Source organism: Portunus trituberculatus, chromosome 12 (genome assembly GCF_017591435.1).
Source record: "Portunus trituberculatus isolate SZX2019 chromosome 12, ASM1759143v1, whole genome shotgun sequence".
NCBI classification, from domain to species: domain Eukaryota; kingdom Metazoa; phylum Arthropoda; class Malacostraca; order Decapoda; family Portunidae; genus Portunus; species Portunus trituberculatus.
Window position 1 is genome coordinate 910,539 of NC_059266.1, and position 27,120 is coordinate 937,658.

Here is a 27,120-nt window from a genome sequence, read left to right on the forward strand (position 1 = left end):
TGTTCGGACATCCTGGTGCTAAGTGATCAATATTGAGGGAGTTAATTCAGTTTTGGTGTATTATGCCTCCTGTAAGGTGTCAGGTTTGAAGCAAGCAAGGTTCGATCCCCCTAGGACCTAAACCAACTTCTCTAAGGCAAGAATTTGTGTGTGATTCATTGGTCTCTTAATTAAATGTGATTGTTCAAATCTCTCTCTCTCTCTCTCTCTCTCTCTCTCTCTCTCTCTCTCTCTCTCTCTCTCTCTCATGGCGAGAGTGAATAAAGGAACAAACTAACAAACTACTGAATCAAACAATAATGAACATATGTGTTTACGTTTCTGCTGCTACTACTACTACTACCACTACTACTACTACTACTACTACTACTACTACTACTTCTACTACTACTAATAATAATAATGCTGTGGTTACTACTATACTATTGAATCAAACAATAATGAACATATGTCTAAATTTCTACTGTTACTACTACTACTACTACTACTACAAATGATGATGATACTATTACTACCACTACTACTACTACTACTACTACTACTACTACTACTACTACTACTACTACTAGTACTACTACTAGTACTACTACTACTACTACTACTACTACTTCCCTTCCTGCAGAACCACATCACTAAGTTTCCACAATGTTGGGGAGTCAGAGGCGAGGGATAGGATCGAGTGGCGGGGGTTCCTCAGCTCCCATGGGCCCATACCTGCCTGTGCTGCCCGGCTCCAGTGGCACCACCAGCAGCATCACGCGCCACACCCTGCAGCAGCTCCTCGTCACCACAGAGATACTGGTGACGCCGCAGGTATGGGTAATGTGTTGATGATAGTGATGTTATTTTTTCGTTTATTTATCCTTTTCTAGCTGGTTTCACGTATCTATTGTTCATTTTTTCCTTTCTTTATTTTCATTTCTGGTTGGTTTTATGTATTTATAAATAATTTTTCGTTTTTTTTGTTTTCTAGTTTGTTTTACTTATCTATAGTTAATTTTTCAGCTTGATTTTATGTATCTAGAGTTAATTTTTCTTTCTTTATGTATTTTCAGCTTGGTTTTACGTATTTCTTGTTATTTTTTCGCTTTTTCCTATTTTCTGTTTGGTTTTACGTATCTATAGTTAATTTTTCGTATTTTCATCTTTTTATTTTGTTTGGTGTTATCTATCTATCTATTTGAATTTCTTGGTATGCACCTTCTCAAACGAAAAGCAGAGATTAGAGGTGACTGGGGTCCGTTTGAAGTTGATGTAGTTTTGTTGGTTAGGTAATAAACGAAGGAAGGTGACTATAGTTGGCTCTTATAGCACTTTCTTATGATAAAATGATAGTCTGCTCTCTCTCTCTCTCTCTCTCTCTCTCTCTCTCTCTCTCTCTCTCTCTCTCGTTATTCCATCCTCTCGTTACGTCTGTTCGTGTGTTTCATCCGGCAGGCAAGGCGGCGAGGGCGGGGCCGTGGGAGATTTGGGGCAGGACCGAAGACTCCCTCATCGGCTGGACTCTCCCGCCTCACCGCAGCCTCCACCCAGGTGAATCACTATACCAGAGAGAGAGAGAGAGAGAGAGAGAGAGAGAGAGAGAGAGAGACGTTAATGACCTGTATGTGCTGTAATAAGCGTGTTCTCATTTTTGCTACAGGGCGGCAGTATGAGAGGTGGTCAGGGCAGCAGTGGCCGAACGTCTCTCGCTTTACAGCATTCCATGAGACCACTTACCAGGCAGAAGAAGGTAATAGTAGTAGTCGTAGTAGTACGAGTAGTAGCAACGGTAAGATATTTGAGTGAGAAATGAACTTGATGTAAAAAAATACTAAATAAGATAATCGATCGATGTATAGGGAAATTTAAGACATAATAAGTTCTCTCTCTCTCTCTCTCTCTCTTAGTACGGCGCCGTCCCTGCTCCCCCTGGTGACGGCAGCAGCCACTGGGACCACAGCCAACTCCTGCAGAGGCGCCGCAGCAGAATCCATCTCGCCCATCACTTCCACAGGTGACGAGACTGCATGGAACTTTATTAGAGTCCTCTTTACGTCGGTTTCGATTCTGTATGTTACTTTTATTTTGTTTTTCTTTCTCAGCATTTTCTGTTTTCATAGGTCTCGATATTACAGGCAAACTCCACTTAATTATTTCTCTTTCTTCATGTGTTTCTCTTCTCTCCAAACTCGATGACAAGAATGGAGTTGTAATAAGAAAAAAATAAAGCTAAAGGAATGCTAAATGGATATACAAATAAACGAAGATAATAATAATTAGCAAAACACGTTCATAGAGTAACACCGTTCCTTCATAAAAACCTATAACGTATGCAGAGATGAGTGGAGTTCGCAAGGGCGGTAAAAGAAAAAGAAGTAAAAGATAAAATAAGAATAATAATAGTAATACATAGACCATCAGCTAAACTCAATAAACATGAACTTTCTTTAACACTTCACAACCAAACACTCCTGCAGACAGAGACGGGCTGAGTTTGCAAGGGCGGTCCTGAAGCACTGCCGTCAGCTGAGGGCGACCCATGACCCCCGCCCGCCTGACATGACCTCCGCGCTCTCCCACCGCTTCCCGCCCGCCCTCGCTGCCAAATACGACCGCATCCTCCAGCAGCTACTACAGGAATTGAGAGAGTGCGAGGTGGATCCCGTGCACCTTCCTCCCCTGGGAACTTATGAGAGGTAACGAGTTTAGCAGGATTTGTACTGTGTGATGTAGGAGTTTAGTGAGTTTGATCTAGAGTTAATGATTCCAAGCTGAAGCTATCTTGTTTTGATTATTTATTTGCATATTAATTTATTCATTTGTTTATCATTAACAGTATTACTATTATTATTATTATTGCTTTTTATTATTATTATTATTATTATCATTATTATTATTATTATTATTATTATTATTATTATTATTATTATTATTATATCATTATAATTATTATTAAATTATTATTATTATTATTATTATTATTATTATTATTATTATTATTATTATTATTATTATTATTATTATTATTATTATTAAATCATCATAGTTATTATTATTATTATTATTATTATTATTATTATTATTATTATCATTTGTGGTAGGTTTCGATGAACGTACGTACGTATTTTTAAATAATTGATAGTGTCATGTGTGAAGTAACATATTCTCTCTCTCTCTCTCTCTCTCTCTCTCTTTAGGTACGAAGTAGAGGGCGTGCCGCGGGTGGCGTGGGTGAGTCGGGAGCGGCGTGCCCTTAGCCGCGCCATGGCCAGCTTCCCTCCTGCCGTCAGGACAGTCATGGCTCAAGTCTTGCGGCCTCTTGATTCCCTCTCTCTTGTCGATGTTCAAGATGGGTTAGTAGCAAGGAATATCCATCAGTAGTCTCTCTCTCTCTCTCAGGAATAAATTGTATAGGCTCGTACTGTTTTTGCTTTGTAACTTTTCTTTTCTCTCTGTAGGGGCAGCGTTGGGGGCGTGGGCGAGGGCGTGGAGCTGGCTGTGCTGATCACTAGGTGGAGGGCGGCGGCCAGGGCGGGACGGACACATCTTCGCAATAATTGGTTCCCCACTTCCTTGGCTGCCATTAGAGAGGCCACGCTTGCCACCAATCTGTCCCCTGCACGCCGCCTCACCGTCATGCACGCCTTCAATAACTTGCTAGCTTCTAAGGTGTGAATTTTGTTTTTTTTTTCTCTATATTTGGTGATGAGTAGTTATACAAAAGAGTGGAAAGAGTGATGAGTTGATGACTGTGGTGCGCGGTGTCTCATCGTCACACATGCTCTCAGTATTATATATTATTAATTTTTTTTTTTTTTTATCCCCACGGAGATCAGATTTGTTTATTTGGGGTCGAGTTATGTTATTTCTTGCAAAAGAAAACGGGAGTATTTTAGAGTGTCAACAAATCGAAGCTGCCCGAAACAGCAGCTTGTAATAGATCTCAATACGCCAGGGCTCATAAGGAGCTGTAGATCTTCGCGGCCCTAACAACAACAAATACAAGAATTTGATAAATCTCATTCGCACGTTTGTCGAGTTTTCCTGATGTGCCTTACAGTTGCAGGAGGTGCTGATTCGGAGTGTAGAGGGCGTGCTCTCATGGCTGGGGAGCGAGGAGGAGCCGTGGCAGGGGCCCAGAGTGAGGTTGTACTTGGTGCTGGACGATAACCAGGTGTTGCTCAACCCAGACCAGGAGGCGATCATATCTGCCTTCACTGACCTGTTCAAAGAGGTGAGGCATGCGTGGCCGATACAAAGATGCTAATGACAACTTCCCTAGCTAAAAGTGTGTGTACGTTCCTTCATAAGTCTAGGGTGCAATGCGAAACTAAAAACTTAATTATTGCAGTTGGATGAGTGTGTGCAGCTGTACCGTGGCACCTGGGAGGAGCCACAGCCCCCTAAGGTACCCCGGTGGCGGCTGCGCATGGCTGAGACCGATGAGTCTCCTGGTGATGGTGGCAATCCCGTGCCACCCCTTAGGCCACTGGAGCCCCGGCGGGAGACCCTGGTGGTAAGCCTTTCCGAGCCGCAATGGGCAGCCTTCCATGACGCCCTCGCCTCCACCGTGAACCACCGCTTCTCTTCCGCCAGCACGTACCTGCACCAAATCTGTAGGTGTCCTTGTGTCTTAGACAAATAGACGATCATTTTGTTAACAGCATATACAAGTCCTTCAAGTTATTATATCAGCAAAAAGTTACTCCACTAGCACTATTGTCTTCAGATCTTTTTGGTGTTGAGTGCCGTAGATAAATATATAGGTATCCTTCTATTTACAATAAACACTGATTTGATGAAGCCCTACTGATATTTTAGATCCAACATGGTGATTGTAATGTTTGTACTCTACCTTAGTGCTGACTGAAATTTGAGATAAGAATGGATTAGATAACTGATGGGAAACTAATCCTACATGGAGAAGGATGGAGATGTAGAGAGGAAGATAAAGAAGATGGATATAGATAAATTAAAATGTAAAAAAGGTATGCATAATGGAGGGAAGTGTGCAGTGCGTCAACAATAATGAACAATGCATCAGTTCCCTCACCACCACTTCCATCCCACACAGCGGAGGAGTGGCGTCCAGTGCTTAGTGGAGGTGTACGGAGCGAAGTGGAAGAGTTTCTACGCCAGGATGCTCAGCTGGAGGAGTATGCTGGGAAGGTACTCACTTCTCTCGCTATGTGGAAAATGCCAGCCACGTTCCCACCTCCACACTCCTCCATGTGTTCAGGTGATGAGGAATTATTTTGTCATCTAACTATTTATGTATTTGACATAAGTGGTCCATATCGATTCACAAGCTTTTCATCTTATTTTTGCAATTGTCATGTGTAATAGTTAAGAAATCCATGAACTTGTTGGGGCTCAAACCTCTATTGCTCTATTTTCTGCTGCTTTACCAAATCAGACCAAGAATGAATGAATTTTTGTTGCCCATGACTGTCCTTTCTTTACATACTGAACAAAGACAAGCATCAGATAAATAACAGATGAAAATTACTGTTCACTATGATTCTACTTGATGAACCTATTGATAGAGTACAGTAACTTTTTTAGACTGATCTAGTCTTACTTGATCTGTGTGTGTATTATAGGTTGGAGTACCAGTTCCTGCGGCAGAGTCTTCTATCAGTATCCTCTTCCTTTGTCTCTGTGTTGAGGGACCGCCTTGTGGCTGACCATCGCAAGACTATCCAGGGGTGAGCTCCTCTTTGTATCTCTTGACCCTGCTTGGTGGGCCTTGTTGTTCAGTCATTTTTGACGCCCTTGGCCAGTTCCCATTCTTGCATGAAAGAAAAAGGAAAATGAACCTTGCTTTGAAACACTTCTGCACCATTTAATTCTAAAAGCTGTAGTTAAAGTAGTATGAATTTTTAGTGAGAGATTGATAAGATTTTTACATTATTTAGAGGAGAAACACTCAAGAGAACCTGCCTTATCATCTCTGTGGCCTTTAAAAACAGTTGTGATGAGAGAGCAACGTGTTTCTTAATGTGGATCTATGCTGTGGTCCATCAGTCAGTCAATTCAATACTTACCCTCATGTCAACTATCCTCTCTCTCTCTCTCTCTCTCTCTCTCTCTCTCTCTCTCTCTCTCTCTCTCTCTCTCTCTCTCTCTCTCTCAGATTGAACGAGCAATTTGAAGCAATCCACAAGCGCATTCAGGGGACTCCAAAATCTACGGAGCAACTGTTCAAACTGATGGAGTATGTGGAGGAGGTTCGCCGCATCACCATCCACCGCCTGGCTGAGGAGGTCGGGGACATGGTGACCAAACTGAAGGTGAAGAGGTGTAGTCATGTCTACTGATGTATCATATTAGTGTCTCGCGCCTGTTTTCTTTTTTGCTTTCGTTTCTCCTCTGTTTTTTGTTGTCTGGTGTTTTTTGTGTTATTTTATCTTTCTCCTTGTGTTCTGTCTTATTTACTCTCTTTTCTTTGTCACTTTATTGATTTCTCATTCTCTTGTTTTCTTATTTGCTTTTGTTTACCTCTTCATTGTTGTCTTCAGTGCTTTCTCTATCACTTTACCTTTCTCTTTGTTTTCTGTCTTCTTTTCTCTCTTTTTCTTCTTCACTTTACTTTTTTTTTGTGTGCTTTGTTCTTGTTTTTCTTGTTCTTTCCCATTTCCTTTTGTTGTTTTCTTTGCTATTTTCCTATTTCTTAATCTATATTGTTTTATTTTTTCTATCTTTTCCTCTATCACTATATCTTATGTGCATTTTCATATTTTTCTTTCTTTCTTAACCACCTCAGTTTTTATATGCATTGTTCTCTGGTCTTTCATTTTCCTCTGTTTCTTGTCTTCTTTTTCCCTCAGTTTTCTCTCATCTTCCACTTTCCTCTGTCTCCTGTCTTCCTTTCTTTCTTTCTCTCTATCACTTTACCTTTTTGTCTGCAATTCCCTTTATTATCCTCTTTCCATTGTAACCCTTTAATTTTTCACATGCAGCTCTCCTTTTCTCTCTCTAGGCCTTCAATTGTTCACATGCAGTCCTTTTTTCTCTCTCTAGCCCTTCAATTTGCTGTATGCTTTTTCCTTTTCTTCATTTTGTGATGTCATGCACTGAATGAGGTGATGTGCCACAGATTATCCTGGATGTGGTGCACCTCACACCAGATGACCTAACCACCACCGCAGCTGTCATTGTGTGGCCGGCCAAGCTGAAGCCTGTGGTGGACCGCGCCGTGGAGGTACGTGTGGTAGTGGTGGTGATGGTAATGATGGTGGTTGTGGTGGTGGTGGTGTTTAGTGCAGTGAGGTGGTCAGGGATGGAAAAAGATGCATAGATTGATAGATTGAAAAGAGGTATTGTATATCTAACTTTTGCTCCTTTCCAACAGTCCCTGGAAGACTTTAAGCAGGAGTTTGAAGAGCGTCTGGTGGAGCGAGCCGGGGAAGTGAGCCACACCCTGACTCGCATCCAACAGCTAGTGACGGAGCTGGAGGAGCTGTCCCAGGTGGCTCATGTCAACAAGTACATCAGGGTGAGGCACGGAGGAGAAGGTGGAAGAGGAGATACAGAAGTTTAATGGCTATAAATTTCATTAAATTCTTTTTAAATTTATAAATACTGTCTGGGCACACAATACCTCTTATATAATTGTAATGTATTCCGTGGATCTGCTACTCTATTTGGTAAACTCTTCTGTGTGTGTTTGTGTATGTGTGGGTTTAATGATTTTTGTGAAACATTTCTGTGCCACACCTCTACTGTTTTCAAAAGACTCCATATGGTGTGATTTTATGGATGTTTTTATGGTTCTAGGGACAGATTAGCAAAATTTCAACATTACCAAAAGGAGAAACAATCTGGAGAAACCAGCTGATCATCTCTATTGTCTTTGAAAATGGTCGTGCCAAGAGAGAGCAAAGCATTTGTGAATGGGCCTAACTCATAAATGTTGCATCTTACAGGAGGTGAAAAAACTGGAGGGTCGTCTGGAGAAAGTGAGTGGCCTGGTGGAGTGGGTGAACCAGGAAGAAGCACTCTTTAAGTTCCAGGTGTCCTCCTTCCCTTTACTGACAGAGCTGAAGGTGGGTGCTGCTGCTTGGCCTCAGTGTTGGTTTAACTTATGACTTCCAGAAATTGTCTGTTTGTGTTTTTTCAAAGTGGCCTCTTTCACTTCCACTGCCACCTCCCTGCACACACACACACACACACACACACACACAAACATACCATTATTTGATTCCTATTTTACACTGTTTGAATTATCCTTTATTTGTATGAAATGCACACATAACTTTCCATAAATTAAGCAAAACCATGCAAAAAACACATGCACATGGATTAAACTCTTCTAACTAACCCGTTAAACCAAACACTGCCCTTCTTCAGGAGTGCCTGGTGCCGTATGAGGAACTGTTTACCCTGGTCATGAAGTGGCGCAAGTATGAGAAGTACTGGATGGACGGGGACTTCACCACTCTGGACCCGGAGTTCATCGACGTAGAGACAGAGGAACTCACAAGGTGTGGAGGCTGGAACAACAAAGGATACTGGAGCCAGAACTCTTGTATATCTGTAATAGTGATGCAAAGATGGTTATATGTAGATGGATGTGTAAAGTGAAGGTTATGTGTTTTTGGAGAAATGTGAAGCTAAAGTAAGGGTGTCTGCATTTCATAACAGAATTCAAGTCTTCTGAAGTGATGTAGAGGTGTTTATATAGATTGTGGTTGTAGTGATTGGGAGTTACATGTCATATTGGATACATAAAGCATAAGGCATCAATTAACTCAGTCTTGTAATAGTTTAGCAAGAAGTTATCAAAGTTAGATGAGTTTAGAGTATAGAAATGGAAGTTATTAAGATTTATATGTAAAAATCTTACTTGTCTGTTTGTCTGTCTGTGGCTCTTTTTTTCATATGTACAGGCTACTGCTTATATATTTTCTTCCTCTTATGACTTTTAACTCTTTCAGGGGAGAGATATATTTCAAAGCTTCTTTCCTCCAGTTGGTAGTTTTTGATGTGGACTGGTATTACATTAGAGCTCTTTATTCATTCTTTTTGTTGCTTTTGTCCATTATCCTTCTTACATAAAAAAAACAATAATAGAAGTAATTTGTTAATTGAAAACTGCCCGTCTTGCATAAAAAAAAGAATAATAATTGTTTCTTAATTTAAACCACTAATTTCACCTCACCCCAGAGAATTACTACGACTACGCAAAGCCTTCAAGACAAAGTTCAAGCAGCAGGCACTGGAGGGTGACCCGAGGAAGGCACGGATGAACCTGGAGGACCCAAACCCTGCCAATTTGCCAGGGCCACTGCAAGTGTGTGCCCTGGCCCTGAACCAGATCAAGGCATTCAAGCAACATCTGCCCCTCGTCTCTGTCCTCTGCAACAAGGGACTGAGGCCACGTCACTGGCACAGCCTCAACAAAGCAGCTGGGTTTGATATCACCCCTAATGCTGGCACCAGGTAACTGTTGTACCCTCAAATGTCATCTAACTAAGCCTCAGATATCTAATTAAGCCTATAGACATCTTTAGAATGGAGAGAGGAGGGAAAGGAGAGATGTCGTCAAATTCCATTTATAAGCCAGCCATATCACACTTGTATCTTCAGATGTCACCTACCCAGTTGAATAGTTTACACTCTTAGACATATTTGCAATGGACAGAAGTGAGAAAGAGGGAGAGATGTAGCCGGATTACATTCATAAGCCAGCTCTTATCATCCCTAGTGCTGGCACCAGGTAACTCTTTTTATCTTCAGATGTCACCTATCCAGGACTCAGTTGTATGATATAATCTAAACAGCTTTGCAATGGAGAGAGGAGAGAAAGAAGGAGATATGTTGTCAGAATCCTGTCCACGGTCCGAGTGTAGGTTGGGCTTCCTCACTCAGGGCAACGGTTTCCTAGCAGGTGGGCTTTGAGATAGGAGGTACCCCAAAAAAGTATTCTCTTTAGCCCATAAATTCCCATGAAAAGCCCACATGGTATAAATAAAAAAAATAAATAAATAAATTGCATTCATAATCTAGCTGTATTACCCTAATGCCAGTACCAGGTGTCTTATAGTGCCAGATATCCAATACCTAGGCATGAGTTATATAATTTAGATAATAGATGTATTTCAAATAGAAGAGAAGTACAACTAGACTCAATAGAGAGAGAAGAGAGGTACAATTAGATTCAATGTGTAAGCCAGCCTGATGTGTTTTGCAGGCCTAGATATTGCATACTTAGGCCATAGTGAAATTGAGACTAGACATGTTTTTAATGGAGTAAGCGGAGGGAAAGAGGGAGAGGTGTAGTCAGCTTGATGGTTTATGCAGCTTGAGGAAGGTGGTGCAGATGAAGCTTGGTGGGTTCCTGAAGGAGTTTGAGGTGGTGAGCAGCGGTGCATCGAGGGAGTACAGCCTGGAGCGCTCCCTGGCTAACATGAGGGAGGCCTGGAGCACCACCACCCTCACCACCGCACCTCACCCGTTAGTGTTGTTAACTTTACTTGCATGGTTCTGTCTATGTTTATATATCTTGCCTTTCCTTCATACTTTTGTGGTTTTGTCTATTTGTATATATCTTGCCTTTCCTTCATACTTTTGTGGTTCTGTCTATGTGTATATATCTTGTTTTTCCTTCATACTTACATGGTTCTGTTGTATGTATCTGTATCATGTTTTTCCTTCAGTTTGTATGCTCTTATTACTATCATCTCTTCCTTTTGTACATTTATCAAATGTGTTTTTCTTTTAGTATTGTGTGTGTTCTTGTGCGTGTGTTCTTGGTTGGTTTTGCTTTACTTATCTGGTTTTGTCTTGCCTTTCCTTAAGTTTGTATGGTCTTGCTGCTATCATTTCTTCCTCTAGTACATGTATCAAGTGTTGTTTACCTTGTAGTATACTTGTGTTCATTCTTGTGTGTTTTTGCTTGGTTTTGCTTCATTAATGTAAAGTTATTTGTGCACTTCATAAAAAAAAAAAGAGTTTAAAGTGTCAAATAGATCAAGTAATGGCATGTGTGTGTGTGTGTGTGTGTGTGTGTGTGTTGCAGGGAGGTGGCAGTGGAGGTGGTGGTAGGGCTGGAGGAGGTGCGTGCCTTGGTGGAAGATCATCTCATCACCACACACACCATCAAGAACTCTCCCTTCGTCGCTCCTTTCAAACGTATGTCCCCTCCCTTCCCCACACACACAATAAACACAGACAGCATGACTATAGTTCCTTTCCTGTATATCAACAACTAAATATAGCTAGACATTTGGATAAACTTTACACACATACACACATAAATAGCTCCTTTATATTTCTTACTCAAACCATTTTAGATATTTGTAACATTAGTATTATAGGATTCTAAATACAATAAAACTCAGTCATTTCATAATTTTTGTCGCAGTTACACTTAAATCAGAGCATTTTATTTGTTGTTTGTATTCATAATTTACACTCCCTCACAGAATAACCTCTCTGGTGATTACATTTCTGAGCATGTGTGTCGGCGTTATCTTGCTGACTGTGACTCAGACTGGTGGTGAGTGTTTGTGTTTGTGTTTATTGCAGAGGAGGTGAAGGAGTGGGAGGCGACCCTGCGTACCGTCCAGTGTTCACTCTCTGTGTGGTTCAAGGTAGGAGTTGTTGCCTTCATATTTTTTCTGTATCATTTAGTTTAGTAAAGTGGACCATTAGGTTGTCTCTTTCCACTCAGGGCTAGCTAGGAGTGTAGGTGATTTGTGTGTGAATGTGTGTGGTACCAGCGATATGAATGTGTGGTCCCAGTGATGTTTGCATATACTATATGTTTGTGTAGTATGTGAATGTATAGTGCCAGTGATATGTGTGTATGTGTGTGTGTGCATCTGTGGTGATAGTTTAGTTTATGGTGGAGTCTTTGAATGCAGCATTTTTATTGGTTTCCTTGGACAGTGGCATCTAATTTGTGATGTTGCATTGCTGAGAAAAGTTTGATTTTACGTATTTCAGCTCCATCTTGTTAACTGATATGCTGTATTTAATCATATCTCTATTTCGTATTTGCTATGGGACTACATACTAACAGGAAACATTCATGGAGTAGAACAATGATTACCTCTAACAAATATAGTAGGCAAGCTTTGTCTTAAATACTTTTACACTAAGTGATAGTTGTCAATTGAATGTGAAGGAAGTGGCAATCTAGGACTTGTGATAATAATTTTGTTTTGTTGTTTGCAGGTCCAGACACTGTGGGTGGACCTGACACCTCTCTTCTCCACTCCAGACCTTCCACTGCAGTTGCCTGAGGAACACAAGATCTTCCTGGTGAGACCTTACTGAGTGGAAGCTTATTGGGTGAATGCTGAAAGAGGTAAGGGGTACTAGTTGGTGGGAGAGGCAATCCTTAATTTGTGTGTCTTCCTTAGGAGCTGGACCGCAGGTGGTGTGGCATGGCAGCCAAGGCGGTGGGGGCCAAGCAGCTCCTGGACCTTGCTGGAGATGAGAAGGAGCTGCAGGAGGTGTCGGGCTGCCTGCAACACCTGGCTGTCCTGCAGAAGGCCGTCCATATTTACCTGGACAACAAGAGGAGAGTGTTCCCAAGGTTTGTGCTGTGAGGTTGTATTATATAATGTGTTGAGTCTTTCTGTTCTGTTTTTATGTAAGTGAATTTTTGTATAGTTTTCTTATATCTTGTTGTTGCTGTTTAGACAGACAAATGAAATTATGTATCTCAACTCCACACTTTATTAGATCCTTTTCCTCCAGATCTTTCTTTCTCACATTTATAATTGGCCCATCATGTAACTGTACTTTTTATCAGAGACTTTTCACTTCACAAATCCTTCTTTCCCACAGACTTTATTTCCTCTCAAATGAGGAGCTGACGGCACTGCTGTGTGAGAAGGAGCCAGCAGGGCTTGAGCAGCACCTGCGTAAGTGTTTTGATGGGGTGTTCTCCCTCCACCTGGATGCTGACAATAATGTGGAGGCTGTGGGCAGCTTGGAAGGGGAGGTGGTGCCCTTAGTGAACAAGCTGGCCACCACCCATGCCTACAACAGCATTGAGAACTGGCTACTACAGGTGAGGGAGGATGGAAGAATAGTCTGGGTAGGAGAGTGAGTGATGCACTGTCTGTGTTGTAAGGACTGGCTACTGCTGGTGAGGAAGGAGAGAAGGTTAGGCAGGGTGGGAGGGAGAACTGGTTTAAAAACTGGGCAGGTACTTTTTGTAACAATATTCTTAACTTACAACACTGCTTTTAAGTTTGAGGAGCCATGGCAGTCAAAAGGCTAAATATCTGTAGAATGAATAAAAGATAGGTTGAGTACAGGCTCAAGGACAGTTCCAGGAGGCCCTCACCTACACTCTCAAGATCATCATGTCCGAGGGGGCTGATGCTTGGGCCCGGCGTGGGGGAGGTGCTACTGGGGACCTGGATGCTTTGCTGCCACCATGGCCCCTACAGGTCATCCTCACGCTGCGGCACATCTTCTGGACGGCCGAGGTGCACCAGGCCATCTGTGGTGGCACTGTGGCCCTGCAGGAGTGTTTGGCCAGGCTGCAGGTGAGTTGTTGTGTTGTGTGGTGCATCTTACTCAGATTTGAACTGTACTGACCCAGACATGGAAGCCAAACTGTCCTGCTGCTCAATTGTTCACTGTATAGTACAAAGGAATTTTTTACAGCAATGTACTTGACTTAATATTCGTTAACACACACCCTGTAATATGTGAGTGAGGGAAATAGAGGTGGATGCCTTTCAGGGTGAGGTGGAAACAAGTGTCACTCTGGTACAGCAGACATCACTTGGGGTTCTGTCACCTCCTACCAGTGGTCCGCTCTCCCCAGCACCCTCCTCCACCCCAAGTGCCTCCAGCGTCTCCCGCACGTCAGACCCAACCTCACCCCCACTGACAGCTGAACCAGACTCGCCTTCTATCCAAGCTCTCGAGTCCTCCCCTCCTGCCCCTCCCCTTGCCTCCACCCCTGTACCCCCTGCCCCCACCCGTGCCTCTGCTGCTGCCCCCACTGCCACCCTGCAGAGTGCCCCGCACCGCCACGCCCTCTCCACCCTGATCCTTGGGGCGGTCTATGCGCGTGATGTCGTGCAAGAGATGGTGGAGCAAAGGGTGACCAGTGAGGAATCCTTCACCTGGATGGCTCAGCTCAGGTCAGTAGTGATGCTTGCCGAGTGATGGTTTTTGTGCTTCATTTATTGTTTTTTCTGTGCTTCAGTGTATTTACTTATTTGATTGATTTTTTTCCTTCATGTTTTTATTTTTTTGTGTATTCCTATATTAATCTGTCTTTTATATGTTTGCTTCTGTATATTTGTATTTGATGTTTTTATAAAGTGGTACTTTTAATTGCTCAGATGTGTATGTAATCTTTTTCATTAGTTAATTTAGTTATTTATCTATCAGCTTCTGTCTTTATTTATTTTCACTAATGCATCAATTGTTTTGTTTTACTCATCTACCTCAAGTTTTCCATGTGTTGATATAATCATGGTCACTAATCTTACATGCCTTTTGTGCAAGAACATTCCTTCCTGTCCTAGACTGTACCTGCGGGAGGCAGAGGTGGAGGCCCAGCTGCTGCACTGTGACCTGCCATGGGGTTGGGAGTATGTGGGTGCTAGGGGGCGGCTGGTGGTGACGCCCCTCACCAGTCGTGCCCACCACGCCCTGGCCAGTGCCTTCCATGCACACCTTGGGGGAGCACCAGAGGGCCCAGCTGGCACTGGCAAGACTGAGACAGTCAAGGTTAGTGGCAGGAGTTGGGTAAGTGTTGTCTGGTAGAAAATAGAGAATGTTATTATGAACTCCTGCTTCCAGCTTTATAATCTCAGAATCTGCACAGTTTTCTGCCATTACAGGATACAAGGTTGAAATGTAGTCAGTGTGTTATGTAAAGTGGTAGAAATATAGTTAATATATTCACTAAAACATACTAACCTTTAAAAGTAAGGATGTGTTATGAATTTTTTTTTTATAATCCCTCAAGCCATATGATTAAACAAATGTGGTAATTACAGGTAGAATATTTAAATTGTTATGTATTACAATATCCTAACTAAACCTTTTAATTTAGTATGTGTGGTAGATACAGGCTCTACAAATTGTTGAAGTATGAATTTCCCATGCCTCTGTTGTATATGTAATAGGAAGAGACATATGGTGTAATTTTTTATCTCTCAAGCTGTGTAGTTACATAATGATAAGGAGAGAGACAGTTTATATTGGTTGTGGTATCTTATAACTGCATTTGCCTTGAATACTGTTAAAAGTTTTGTGTTTTGTTTACTCTGGTGTTAGTTTTTCATTCATTCGTCATTATCCCCTGCAGGACCTGGCTCGTTCCCTGGCCATCAATTGTCTGGTGTTCAATTGTTCAGATGACTTGGATTACATCTCCATGGGTCAGTTCTTCTCTGGGGTTGCTGCTTCTGGGAGCTGGGCATGTTTTGATGAATTTAACAGACTGGAGGTTAGTGTTGACAGTGTGAGGTGTGGCAGTGAGCAGAGAGGAAAGTATTAGCTTATTGTACAGAAGCTAGGAGGTTTTGTAATGCTAGTATGTGTGTGTAAAAGTATAGGAGTACTGTGTGTGTGGTAATATGCTGTACTGACACTTCAAATGGGGATGGTATGTGGTAGTGTGTGGTAGTAGTGTGTGTCAGTGCTGGAGGTTTGTGTGGTGATGCTGAGTGTGGTGGTATGTGTAGATTGGTAGTTAGGTTAGGTGTACACAATCTTTACCTGCATTGCTTTCTGTTGGCTAAAAATTAAGTCATTATTGATTTTCTTTTGACATTTTCTAGTTTTGTATCTATCATGTATTTTTGCACTTCTGGTGGTGCCTGAGTGTGGTGGTGTGTGATGGTGGTGGTGTTACAATTTAGGATGCCGAGTGTGGTGGTGTATGATGATGGTGGTGGTATGTTATATTGTTGGTGTCACAGGTTGAAGTGCTGAGTGTGGTAGTGTGAGATGGTGGTGGTGTCACAGGTTGGGGTGCTGAGTGTGGTGGCGCAGCAGATCCTGACTTTGGTGACTGCCCGGCGGGAGGACCGAGACACCTTTGTGCTAGAGGGGGGCAAGCCTCTCTCGCTTGACCCTCGGGGCTTCCTGGCCGTCACTATGAACCCGCAGTACCCCGGCCGTGTTCCACTCCCCGACAACCTCAAGGTGAGTGTGGATTTACTTCTGCATTTCCTCCTACCTTTGCCTTGAACTATTTGAAGTGGAAGGTTAGGTTTCAATGCTTGGATGATCTGTTTTTTTTATTGTACTGTATAAGAATGTGTTTCAGTGGGTCTTTACTTTATGATATTTTGTTTCCCAAGGTCAGTGACCCTCTTACATTAACACACAAAATAAATGTCCTGGATGTTCTTTGTAGTGAATGTGCTTGCTGATAGTATGTTCCTGTCTATGCCTTCCTGTGTGCTTTATCATATATCCCTTCTTTCCTATATCTTGCAGCACCAGAATGTCATTCTTATTAAATTTGCCTTTTACTGATTTGGCACATTTATCTTCTAGTGCTTTAAAGTTCTCTATCTGATCTTTTACTCTGATAATTACCAATACTTTTTCCTTTGCATATGAATGATAGGTAAAGGTTTTGCTTCCTCTAAAATGTGTTAGGAAGAGCAAAGAGGCATTTCACATTTTTCCAGCACATCAGAGATAGCAGACACTCTGAGTGAAAGGTGAAAGTTTTTCTATCTTTGGGATTTTGGTAGAAACATTAAAGAAGTGGTTTCTATCCCTAGCACATCAGCAAACTTAAGCAGACTCTTCTTATACACAGTTGTTGCTGCGACCAGTGTCCATGATGGTGGCTGACTACCAGTCCATCGCTGAGGTCTCCCTGCTGGCTGGTGGCTTCCTGCATGCCCGCCCGCTGGCCACTCGCCTGGTGGGAGTGATGGAGCAAGCCTGTCAGATGCTGGAGCCACACAACCACTATGACTTTGGTGAGTGGTGGAGTGAGTAAGTGAGGTGCTGTGCTGGTCTGGTCCTTCCCAAGTTAAATGTTGAACCCATACACTCATTATGACTGATTAATGAGTCAGTGGGGGTGCTGGGCTAGTCTGGTCCTTCACAAGTAGATGCTGGTGCTCCATTATCACTATGAGGTGCTAAATTGCTGCTGTGCTAGGCATGAACTCTCCTTTTCTGTTCAACTTCCTTTAGGCATGCGTGCGGTGAAGACAGTGCTGCTGGTGGCTGAGAGGCTGCGCATGACCTTCCCTGGGTGGTCTGAGACGGAAGTGGTGGTGAGGGCGCTGCGGCAGGTCAATCATCCCAAGCTGGTGGCGCAGGACACACACACATTTGAGGAGATCCTGTGTGACTTCTTCCTGGAGCTGCCACCCACACCCAGAGCTCCACTTGATGCCCTTACTGCCTGCATTGAGAAGGTGTGTGTGTGTGTGTGTGTGTGTGTGTGTGTGTGTGTGTGTGTGTGTGTGTGTGTGTGTGTTCAGGCACTATATTAAATGCATATTGTGTTAACTAGCTAGAATGTAAAATCTTACCAATGAAATGCACATGACAAGCAAAATATCTCACTTTCCTCTGTGTGTATGTGGCAGGTATGTGAGGCGGACGGGCTACACCTCAACTCAGAGTTCCTACACAAGATGGTGCAGCTGTATGAGACACTGAAGGAGCGGCACGGCGTCATGGTGGTCGGGCCGCCTGCCTCCGCCAAGACCACCACAATTAAGGTCAGTATTGTTTGCCTCCTTGTCCTCTTTCCATGTTTTTTTCCACATTTTTTCTAGTTCTGTTTCTACCAAGTCTATAATTATGGTGTTTTGTTAGCTTTTTTTGTTCTTTTCCTTAGTTTTTCCTTTTTTTATCTTCTCTTTTCTTATTTTTCATCTCTTGTCCTTCCTTCTTGTCTCTCTCAGGTTTTCCTTTTCTTTCTTTGAGTCTGTTCTTTTTTCCAATTTTTTATCTATATTATCCTTGTCCTCTTTCTCTAGTTTTCTTTACTTTATTTTCAGACTGTATCCTTTCGTCTCTCTTTTCTATATTGTTGCACTTTCTTATCCTCTTCCCTTCTTTTGTCCTGCTTTGTTATCCTTGCTTTCCATCTCTGGTCTTTCTTCCTTTTCCCTCACTATCTTTCTGTCAGTACTCTTCTTTTTCTTCATCATGTCCTTTTTTATCACCTCCACAGACGCTGGCCAAGGCTCTGAGTCTGTTTGACCCCAAGAAGCCCATTGTTCTGGAAATCATCAACCCCAAGACAATCACACCAGGGCAGCTGATTGGCTCACTGGACCCTGCATCTCGAGAGTGGTCAGATGGCCTGCTGTCATTGGCTCTTAGGTGGGTGGTGGTGGATGGGATGGTGGTAGACTGAATTTATGTATGTGATAATGGTATATAGCAAAGTGGTAATGGTATGGTGATGGCAGGCGAGGGAAGAGGGAGAGATGCTGGCTAGTGCTGGATGGTCCTGCTGATGCATCGTGGGTGGAAGACCTCAACACAGCCCTGGATGACTCCCGTAAGCTGTGTTTACCATCAGGGGAGACACTGCCGCTCCCCACACACATGGCTGTCATCTTTGAGGTGCTAGATCTCTCTCAGGTGTGTAGTAGTTTTTTAAAGAGGTCTTACTTTATTACATTGATAGAGTATTTATATCAGATTTCTTTATCACTGATATCTATGTTATCAGGTTTCCATTATTCCACTACTTGAGATTTCACTAGTACTCAGTCTTCCACTCCCCTGCCAGGCCTCCCCTGCTAGTGTGTCACGCTGTGGTGTGGTATATGTGGGCAGTAGCACCCTCTCCTGGCCGGCCTTGCTGCATGCCTGGCTACACACACATTCCGAGGCTGCCTGGTGGAAGGAGTACTCACCTCTCATTCAGGACCTTGCCACCTGGATCCTGCCACCCATCCTTTCCTTTGTCCTCCAGCAGTGCACTCACCTCCTGCCTGCCTCAGAGATCTCCCTTGTGCGGTAATGAGTTATATGTACTGCTACTCTGTGTGTGTGTGTGTGTGTGTGTGTCTTTATTGTTAATATCTTGATAACTGAGACAGCTCCCTTATAACTTAGTGTTTCATTTATATAAGATCAAGGTTGAAAACAATCAGTCATTCTATTAAGTTACAATGTCTAAGACTCAAAGGTAAGCTGAACACTGTCTCCTGTGTTATGGTTTCTAGGGTACTGGTATGCTATGATCCTCCCTCAGTTGTATTTCCAGGATGATCTACAACTTGTCCTCACATCCTTTGGTTGCTATTTCCTCGAGTTGTATTTCCAGGATAATCTACAACCCGTCCTCACTTTCTCTGTTTGATGTTTCCCCTTATTGATGAATTGTATTTCCAGGATGATCTACAACCTGTCCTTACTTTCTTAGGTCACTGTTTCCCTTGATGGACACCATAGTGCAGGATGCTCTGCAGGACGCCACAGTCTCCCAGAAGGACACTGCCAAGCTGGGGCCGACATGGACTACAGCTGCCTTCCTCTCGGCCCTCACCTGGTCCCTGGGCGGGGGGCTTACAGTTGCCTCCAAGGAGACCTTCAGTGAATTCTTCAGGAGGCTGGTGATGGGTGAGTTGTGATGGTGGTGATGGTGGGTTGAACATAGGTTCATGTTTAGAAATGCTTTGCCGTCTCACCAAAACTATTTTTAAAGGCCACAGAGATGATTAAATGCATTCTCAAGAGTGTTTCTACTGTTAATGATATAGAGATCTTGGTAATCTATCACTAGAGAGATTCACTCTTAAAAACCTATGTAATTTCAATCACATTTGTGGTGTAGAAGTGTTTTAGATTGTGGCATTTACTCCCCATCATTTGCTTAACTGTGAGTGCCCTGTTGTAAAAGGTACAAGACTCGATTCATTAATCAATTCATTAATCAGTCATCTGTGTGAGAAATTAAAGACAACCAAGAGACATAACATCACATAATCCTCACAGGTTACAACTCGGACTTCCCTGCCCCTGCCTCCATTGGTCAGATTGGCTGCCCCTACCCCGTGGAAGGCACCGTGTTTGACCTCATGTTTGATGCCAAGCAGAGGTCATTCTGGCGACCCTGGACGGAGGTCATCAAGCACGCCGAGTGTCCCGAGACCACTAACATCTCCACTATTCTTGTGCCCACGGTGGAGTCTGCCAGGTGAAGGAAGATGGTGGTGTTGTTGGGTGTGGTTCAGAAAATTGACTATCATCCACCATGTAAAGAATTTGTGGTCATCATTGTCATCATCAATTGGAGTGATGATTGAGTCTGTCTGGTGAGGGAAGGAAAGTGGTGATGTTATTGGGTATGGCTTAGAAAATTGACTATCTTGAACCATGTAAAGAATTTGTGTCTGGTAAAGAATTTGTAGGCATCATTGGTTTGTGTGCAGTGATTAAGTCTGCCAGGTGAAGGAAGGTAGTGATGTAGGTTGTGGCTTGGAAAATTGCCTTAATCTTGAAGCATGTAAAGATTTTGTGTTTATCATTGGTTTGTGTGTAATGATTGAATCTGCCAGGTTATGTAAAGAAGACAGGTATTACAGGGTGGGGGTTGGAAAATTGACTTAAATTGAACTTCAACCTTGTAAAGAATTGTAATCATCATCATTATCATTATTATTTTTTGTAACAGTGAGGTCTTCAAGTTGACCAAATGATTTTACAGGTAAAGGCTAAGAAAATTTGCATTATCTTCAAATTAAAGTAGATAAAGAAATGTTATCATCATTATCATCATATCTTGACCTCAAACCAGATTAAGATATATATATATATATATATATATATATATATATATATATATATATATATATATATATATATATATATATATATATATATATATATATATATATAATCATCATCATCATAATTTCCCTTAACATCTTCATCCCCAGACTGGAGTACCTGCTGGACGTGTGTGGCCGGGCGGTGGGTGGAGTGCTGGTGGCTGGTGAGGGGGAGAGTGGGCGTAAGGTGACCACCCAGCACTACCTCCGAGGCCTCCCCACTGCCTTTGTTGACACTGTGACCTTTCCTGTGACTCCTGCTGCCACTGCCCTGCCTCTCAAGGTGACTATATTTATTAATTTATTTTTTATTGGAGTTGCATGTTCTTGTCATGGGCAAGAGAAGATGGCAAAAGATAAGGTAAATACGTAAAGCCCCACTGAGGATACTAGTTACAGGAGAGTTGTCTGAAAAGAATATCAGAATTGTGAGTTTTTCTTTTAATTTAAGAGGGACCAAAGACGAGAAAAAGATCACAAAATCAGTAAAAGGGCCCACTGAATATGCTAGTCACAAAGGAGTTGTCTTGAAAAAGAAATATCCAGAATTGTGAGTGCTGTGTTTTGGGGAGGTCAGAATTTTGGAGTTATGACCTTTCTATATTTATAGCATCCTAGAAAACACATAGCTCCATGAATCAAATGTTGTAACTTTTGTTTTATTTCCTCCTAAAATGAAAATGATGAATAATTGCAAATAAAAGAAGCTACATAAAAATTTAAGGTTGAAAAAAAAACTGAAGCATTAGACAACAAAGTGAATCCTTGAAATCCTTGCTGGTGCAGAGTCTGGTGCTGAAACGACTTGAGCAACGGGCAAATGGCAGGTGGGGGGCAAAGGACGGCCGGCGCCTGGTGGTGCTGGTAGAGGACCTTCACTTGGCAGCCGAGGACCAGCACCACGCCCGGCCATTGCATGAGGCCGTGAGGGAGGCACTGCAGCAGACCACCTGGTGAGGGAGTGAGCTGTGTAGTGTCAGGGAGTGCTTATATTTATTTAGTTATATTTACCTAGTTTTAGCATATGCTTGTGCTGTCCCATCTCTATTATCCTGAAAAATATCCAAATTCATCTTAAAGTTATGCATTGTTGCTTCTGTCTCTTCTATATCTAATGCATTCCAAGCTCCAACAGTTCTGTGTGGAAAAACTGTATTTCTTCATGTACTTCTTGCATGTGCCTTTCTTCAGTTTCTTCTAGTGCCCTGGCTCTTGTAGATCACTCATCATGCACTATCAAATCTTGTCATACTTGTTAATTCCTTCTATCAGTCTAAATGTCACAATCAAATCTCCATACTTGTGTGTGTGACTGAGTGTGTATATATGTACTATCCATTTCAGGTGCCCACTTTTGTTGATGTAAATAGAAACAGTGTGTTAGCTAGATGAAAGGTGGTAGTGAAGTATTCCTTTCATGTTTTGTGTGCAGGGTGGAGGAGGAAGGCACAGGGCGGAGGGTGCTGGAGGGTCTTACTTGGATAGGTGGCGTCTCCCTGAAGCTTGGCAGTCAGCTGGAGCCACGGTGTCAGGCCTCACATGTGGTGGTGGCCACTCACCCTCTCCCTCACACCACACTGAGCCGCATCTTTACCACTCAGCTCAACATCTTCCTCCGGGTGTGTCCGTGGGAGGAAAGATTTGCCTTTTTTTCTTTTAGATTGGGTGAAAAATATACAGAAAAAACAGTAAAACTTACTTCTTTCTCTTGGCCAAGGGAATGAGAAATGGGTTAAAAATATAAAGAAAAAACAAAACAAAACTTACCTTTCTTTTAGCCAAGGGAACAAGAAATGGATGAAAAATATAAAGAAAGGCCCAAAAACTTACCTTTTGTTTTCTTTTAATGTCAATGAGTTACCAAGTTAACAAAAAATAGAACAGTCCCAAGAAAGAGTGAGAATACTTAGTGGTTTAGTTCCTGAGGGTTAGACAATGACAATAATGGCTATGGTGATGACAGGAGAGAGTAATACACCTTGTCTTTCCTGTGCCAGAGTGGAGGATTCGTGCCTGACATGTTCACTGTGGTGGCTGGAATAGTGGAAGGAACACTGGCTGTCCTCCGCCACACCCAATCCACTACAGCAACCACCACCACCACCACCAGCCACCAGATCTTCAACCTCGCCACAGCTGCCCGGGTGATCCACTCTGTCAGTTTCCTGCGCAAAGAGGCAATGGACACCAAAAGACACTTCGTCAGGTACATATAGTTAGCTTTGAGTCATTAAGTAGATACTGTGCTCTCTTAGATGGTATAAAGTAATTGTAAACTCCTCCTACTTATTATCATGGCCACTTCACTAGAGGATGGGTATCTCTTCTTAGATATTTAGTCTGTTGCCTTTAGTGAGTTGTCAGATATATTGTAGTCTTTTAGCTCTCAGAAACTCCTTGTAAACTCCTCTTATTCGTTCCTCACAGCCATTTTATTTGAGGAGGAGCATTTGATATTGATTTCTGAGTGTTTAATAGAACTGCAATGAAAGCTGCACAAAATTCAACATAAACCAGATATATTACAGTCCTTTTTTCATATCATTAAGTTTTCATCACCTTTTTACTTTCTTTTTTTCTCTCTTTTCTCCTTTATTTAATTGTCCTCATTTTCTACATTCTTTTCACTTCTTCATCCTCATTTCTCCTCTCCTCTCCTCTCTTCTCTTCTCTTCTCTTCTCACTTCACCTCACCTCACCTCACCTCACCTCCCTCTCTCCTCTCCTCTCCTCTCCTCTCCTCTCCTCTCATCTCGTCTCATCTCATCTCGTCTCCTCCTCTCTCTCTCCTCTCCTCTCCTCTCCTCTCCTCTCCTCTCCTCTCCTCTCCTCTCCTCTTCTCTTCTCTTCCTTGCCTCTCCTCTCCTGGTCAGGCTGTGGGTGCATGAGATTTACCGTGAGTTCTGTGACCAGCTGATGGATGGGTCTGAGGTGCAGCCCATCTTCACTATCTTGGTCACCACTATTCGCTCCAACTTCAGGGATAAGATCCACATCATCTTCGACAAACTATGCAATGAGGATGGATCGGTGGGTTTGTGGGAGGCAGTCGATTGAAAGAACCTAGTAACTTTCTTATGATGTATTATTTTTAGTGTTATTACTAGTGTACTTTTTGGTTCAGTGAGGGTCATGTTGGGTTATTCATTTGGTGTCAGTTAGCCAGGTTGTAACTTGAGTAAACTGATTGTGCTTTTTTCTTAGTTTAGTCTCCTTTGGTGGTTAGTTTAAGAAGTGGTGGAATGTGTAGGTCCTTATTTTGTAATGTATTTCTAAGCTATTACTTGCCCTTTGTATTCAAAACTAAACTGGCCACCTATTAAGATTTCCCTATTGATTTTCTTAAGTAACAGGTTTCTATTTTCATGTATACCTCATCAAATCAATAACAGGGAAGGAATTAAGGAACTGGTAATGAAAGTAGTGTAGTAAGAGGCAGTGAAAAGAGTAAAAGATAGCGGTAACCTATTTGATTTTATAAGATGTAACAAAATATGCAAACTTATTTTTACTTATTTTCATCCATAACAGTCAAAGATTTAATAACAGTAGTTTACAGTAGTTTCGTAAGGGGCAGTGAATGGAATAAAGGAAGCAATTCATAGAAAGAACCTACAAATTTTCTAATGGTGTAACAGGATATTCAAGCTTTCTATTTTCATCCTTACCTCATAAAGTCAATAAGAATTAAGGAACTAGTAATGGAAATAGTGTAGTAAGAGGCAGTGAAGGGAGTAATGTGGGGCAATTGACAGAGAGAACCTATTAATTTTCATAAGATGTGGTAGAATATACATACTTTTTAAAAATTTATTTTCATATACACCTCATAAAAAGAAACTCTGTAAGTCAAAGAATTAAATAACTAGTAATGAGAACAGTGTAATAAGAGGCAGTGAAGGGAGTAAAAGAGGTCAATGATAGAGGGAACCAGTGAGTGTGATAACCTTTAATATATTGAGTGGTAGCTGTGTGCTGGAGGTGTTGTCTCCCTCATCAGAGGTTGCTAGTGGAAGCCAAGAATCAGCAGGAGGGGTCCCAGGAGGAGGAGAAGGAGGAAGGGGAGCAGGAGGATGCTGAAGATGGTGAAGAAAGTGATGCTGATGATGGAGAGAAGGATGCAGAAGAGGAAAATGCTGATGATAATGACTCCAAGGTTCATAGTGAAAATCTGGTGATGGAAGGAAGAAGAGGAAGAGAAGGAGGAGGAGGAGGAGGAAGAGATTGTAGAAGAGGAAATAGAAGATGAGGCCACAGAAGATTCACAGAAAGAGAAACAAGAACATAAAGAAGAAAATGAAGATGAAGACGAGAAAGAAGATGGTGAGCAGGAGGTAGAGGAGGAGGAGGAGGAGGAAGAGGAAGAGGAGGAAGAAGAGGAGGATAGCAACTACCCCGTACCACAGGTCTCTTATGTCCCCATCAGACTCCCACAACAGCAGAGGAGGCGGCAGACTGGTCCCTCCTGCACACACTGTCAGCAACATTTTCACATCACAAACGATTGAGAAACATCACCTTTTCTAACTATTTCTTTCCAGTGCAGTCATGGTTGGCAGTTGAGTAATGTACTGTGCCACACTCACTTCCACTGTATCAGAATTTTCCCTGAAGATCTGCTGTAAATTTTTCTGTTGTAAGATTTTGTTTAGACTGGTCAGTTGATCAGGGGATGTAAGCTTAAGGAAGGACATAAAATAGTAGAAGTGATATTGTCAGATTAGAATTTTCCTCAGTCTTAAGACTCTGGATCTGCTGAAAATCTATCCAGGTTTTGTCAGCTGATCAGGAAACATAAGCTTGAGGGAGAACACAAAGCTTAGAGAAGTGAGAGCAGCAGGTTACTCAGCTTCTCACCATGACTGTGCCTCCTTCGGAATCTTGATGAGGCACCAGGCCAGTCCGCAAGACCACCGTGATCTTATTCAGCTGGGTCTCTTTTACAGGGCTATGGCTACCAAGGCCCCATGTGACCCTGCTGTGACACAAGACTCACCCTTGTGCTGTGTTGTGTTGCTTGTGTCTCAGCCCTGCCACAGTGTGTTCTTGAGGGCAGGGGTTGAGTTTGTGCTGTGTGGGTGTGTTGGTATGTTCATGTGGTACCCTAACTCTGTGCTGGACTCAGACGTCACTACAGATATATTTGCTTTGATGTAAAAGGCAAAAATATCTCGAGTGAGGACCATTTTTCAGTGTTTTTTCTCAGGATATCATGATATGACAAATTTTTCACCATTTTTTCACCATTTTTTTCATTTTTTTGACTTCTATATGTTGTCTAGTACTGTAGTGAGTGTGTGATGACTTGCCATCTCTGAAAACTCTACAGAAGAAGTGCCTTGTTTGTGTACGTATTATAAACTGAAAGGCATAAGCATACATTTCTACTGATTTATGTATAGTTATGCCTTTCAGACCCACCACATACCACAAACACCTGAGTGTGATGTTTGAGTGCTTGTCTCCTGTTGTTCTGAGGCCTTGAGTGTCTGCCTGCTAAAAGTGGTTTCTGCCTCACTACTTATCATGGAAACAGACTCCACTTGGATCATGTACTTACCTTGTTTTGTTGTGAATGAAGCAGGACAGATGATGACAATAAGAGGTTATAGAAAGGAGAGAAGACTGCACATATAACAGATTCACATATAGTTGATGAGTTCATATAGTCACACACACACACACACACACACACACACACACACACACACACACACACACACACACACACACACACACACACACACACACACACACACACACACACTTTCTCACATACTTCTGTGCCCTCAGGTGACAGAAAGTTGCCTGGAGAGGGCATGCTGGGGGGTGACGGGGGCAGGTGTGGACACTCCAGTGGCTGAGAGACGTTATGAGGAGGTGACAGACTTGGGGCAGCTGCAGCACACCATCACAGCATACATCCAAGACTACAACTCCTGCCATTCAACACCTCTCAACCTTGTTACCTTCAAGTGAGTCAAAGCCCTTTTTTTCCTATCCTCTTCTGAGACTTATTTATTAAGGAAGTTGTGGCTGAATCTGCATGGGAAATCATTGGATGATCTGTTCTTGGGATCCTCTGCTGCCACCACCGTGATAATCTACCTTGAAACATCTCAGAAATGCAGAGATTGACATGATGGTGGGATTATTAGTTGTAATAGGCTTTTGTTGGGGATTGAACCTCTACCAGAACACTTGGGAAAAATATGAGTCTATAGAAAAATGAGCTCAACACTTTACCAGTGAGGTTGAAATGAACACCAACACGTGAGTGAATTGTGGTTAGCCTTGCTTGTTGTATCTCTACTGATATGTATGATTCATAGGATTCTTATGAAATACACAGAGTTTTCATGTAAAGTGCAAGCAGGTT

At 42.4% G+C, this 27,120-nt stretch overlaps 1 protein-coding gene across 1 annotated transcript in view; it reads left to right on the forward strand.

Annotated features, from left to right (window-relative positions):
• The first annotated feature begins 625 nt into the window (after positions 1-625).
• The window catches only part of LOC123502833 (dynein axonemal heavy chain 3-like), a 41,561-nt gene continuing 15,066 nt past the window's right edge, over positions 626-27,120 (forward strand). The window contains 43 exon segments of the mRNA XM_045252105.1: positions 626-813; positions 1,438-1,533; positions 1,643-1,732; positions 1,890-1,996; positions 2,460-2,678; positions 3,180-3,335; positions 3,441-3,651; positions 4,043-4,216; positions 4,334-4,598; positions 5,057-5,152; positions 5,155-5,221; positions 5,586-5,690; positions 6,119-6,275; positions 7,082-7,186; positions 7,337-7,480; positions 7,911-8,030; positions 8,335-8,468; positions 9,151-9,426; positions 10,288-10,440; positions 11,006-11,118; positions 11,515-11,579; positions 12,166-12,252; positions 12,354-12,529; positions 12,784-13,009; positions 13,272-13,493; positions 13,693-14,099; positions 14,490-14,694; positions 15,278-15,418; positions 15,940-16,119; positions 16,748-16,913; positions 17,134-17,360; positions 17,535-17,669; positions 18,128-18,279; positions 18,369-18,543; positions 18,695-18,924; positions 19,334-19,530; positions 19,906-20,107; positions 20,850-21,024; positions 21,528-21,694; positions 22,174-22,360; positions 22,739-22,947; positions 23,615-23,771; positions 26,535-26,716. Coding sequence (XP_045108040.1) covers positions 646-813; positions 1,438-1,533; positions 1,643-1,732; positions 1,890-1,996; positions 2,460-2,678; positions 3,180-3,335; positions 3,441-3,651; positions 4,043-4,216; positions 4,334-4,598; positions 5,057-5,152; positions 5,155-5,221; positions 5,586-5,690; positions 6,119-6,275; positions 7,082-7,186; positions 7,337-7,480; positions 7,911-8,030; positions 8,335-8,468; positions 9,151-9,426; positions 10,288-10,440; positions 11,006-11,118; positions 11,515-11,579; positions 12,166-12,252; positions 12,354-12,529; positions 12,784-13,009; positions 13,272-13,493; positions 13,693-14,099; positions 14,490-14,694; positions 15,278-15,418; positions 15,940-16,119; positions 16,748-16,913; positions 17,134-17,360; positions 17,535-17,669; positions 18,128-18,279; positions 18,369-18,543; positions 18,695-18,924; positions 19,334-19,530; positions 19,906-20,107; positions 20,850-21,024; positions 21,528-21,694; positions 22,174-22,360; positions 22,739-22,947; positions 23,615-23,771; positions 26,535-26,716 — 7,226 coding nt within the window. The 5' untranslated portion in view covers positions 626-645.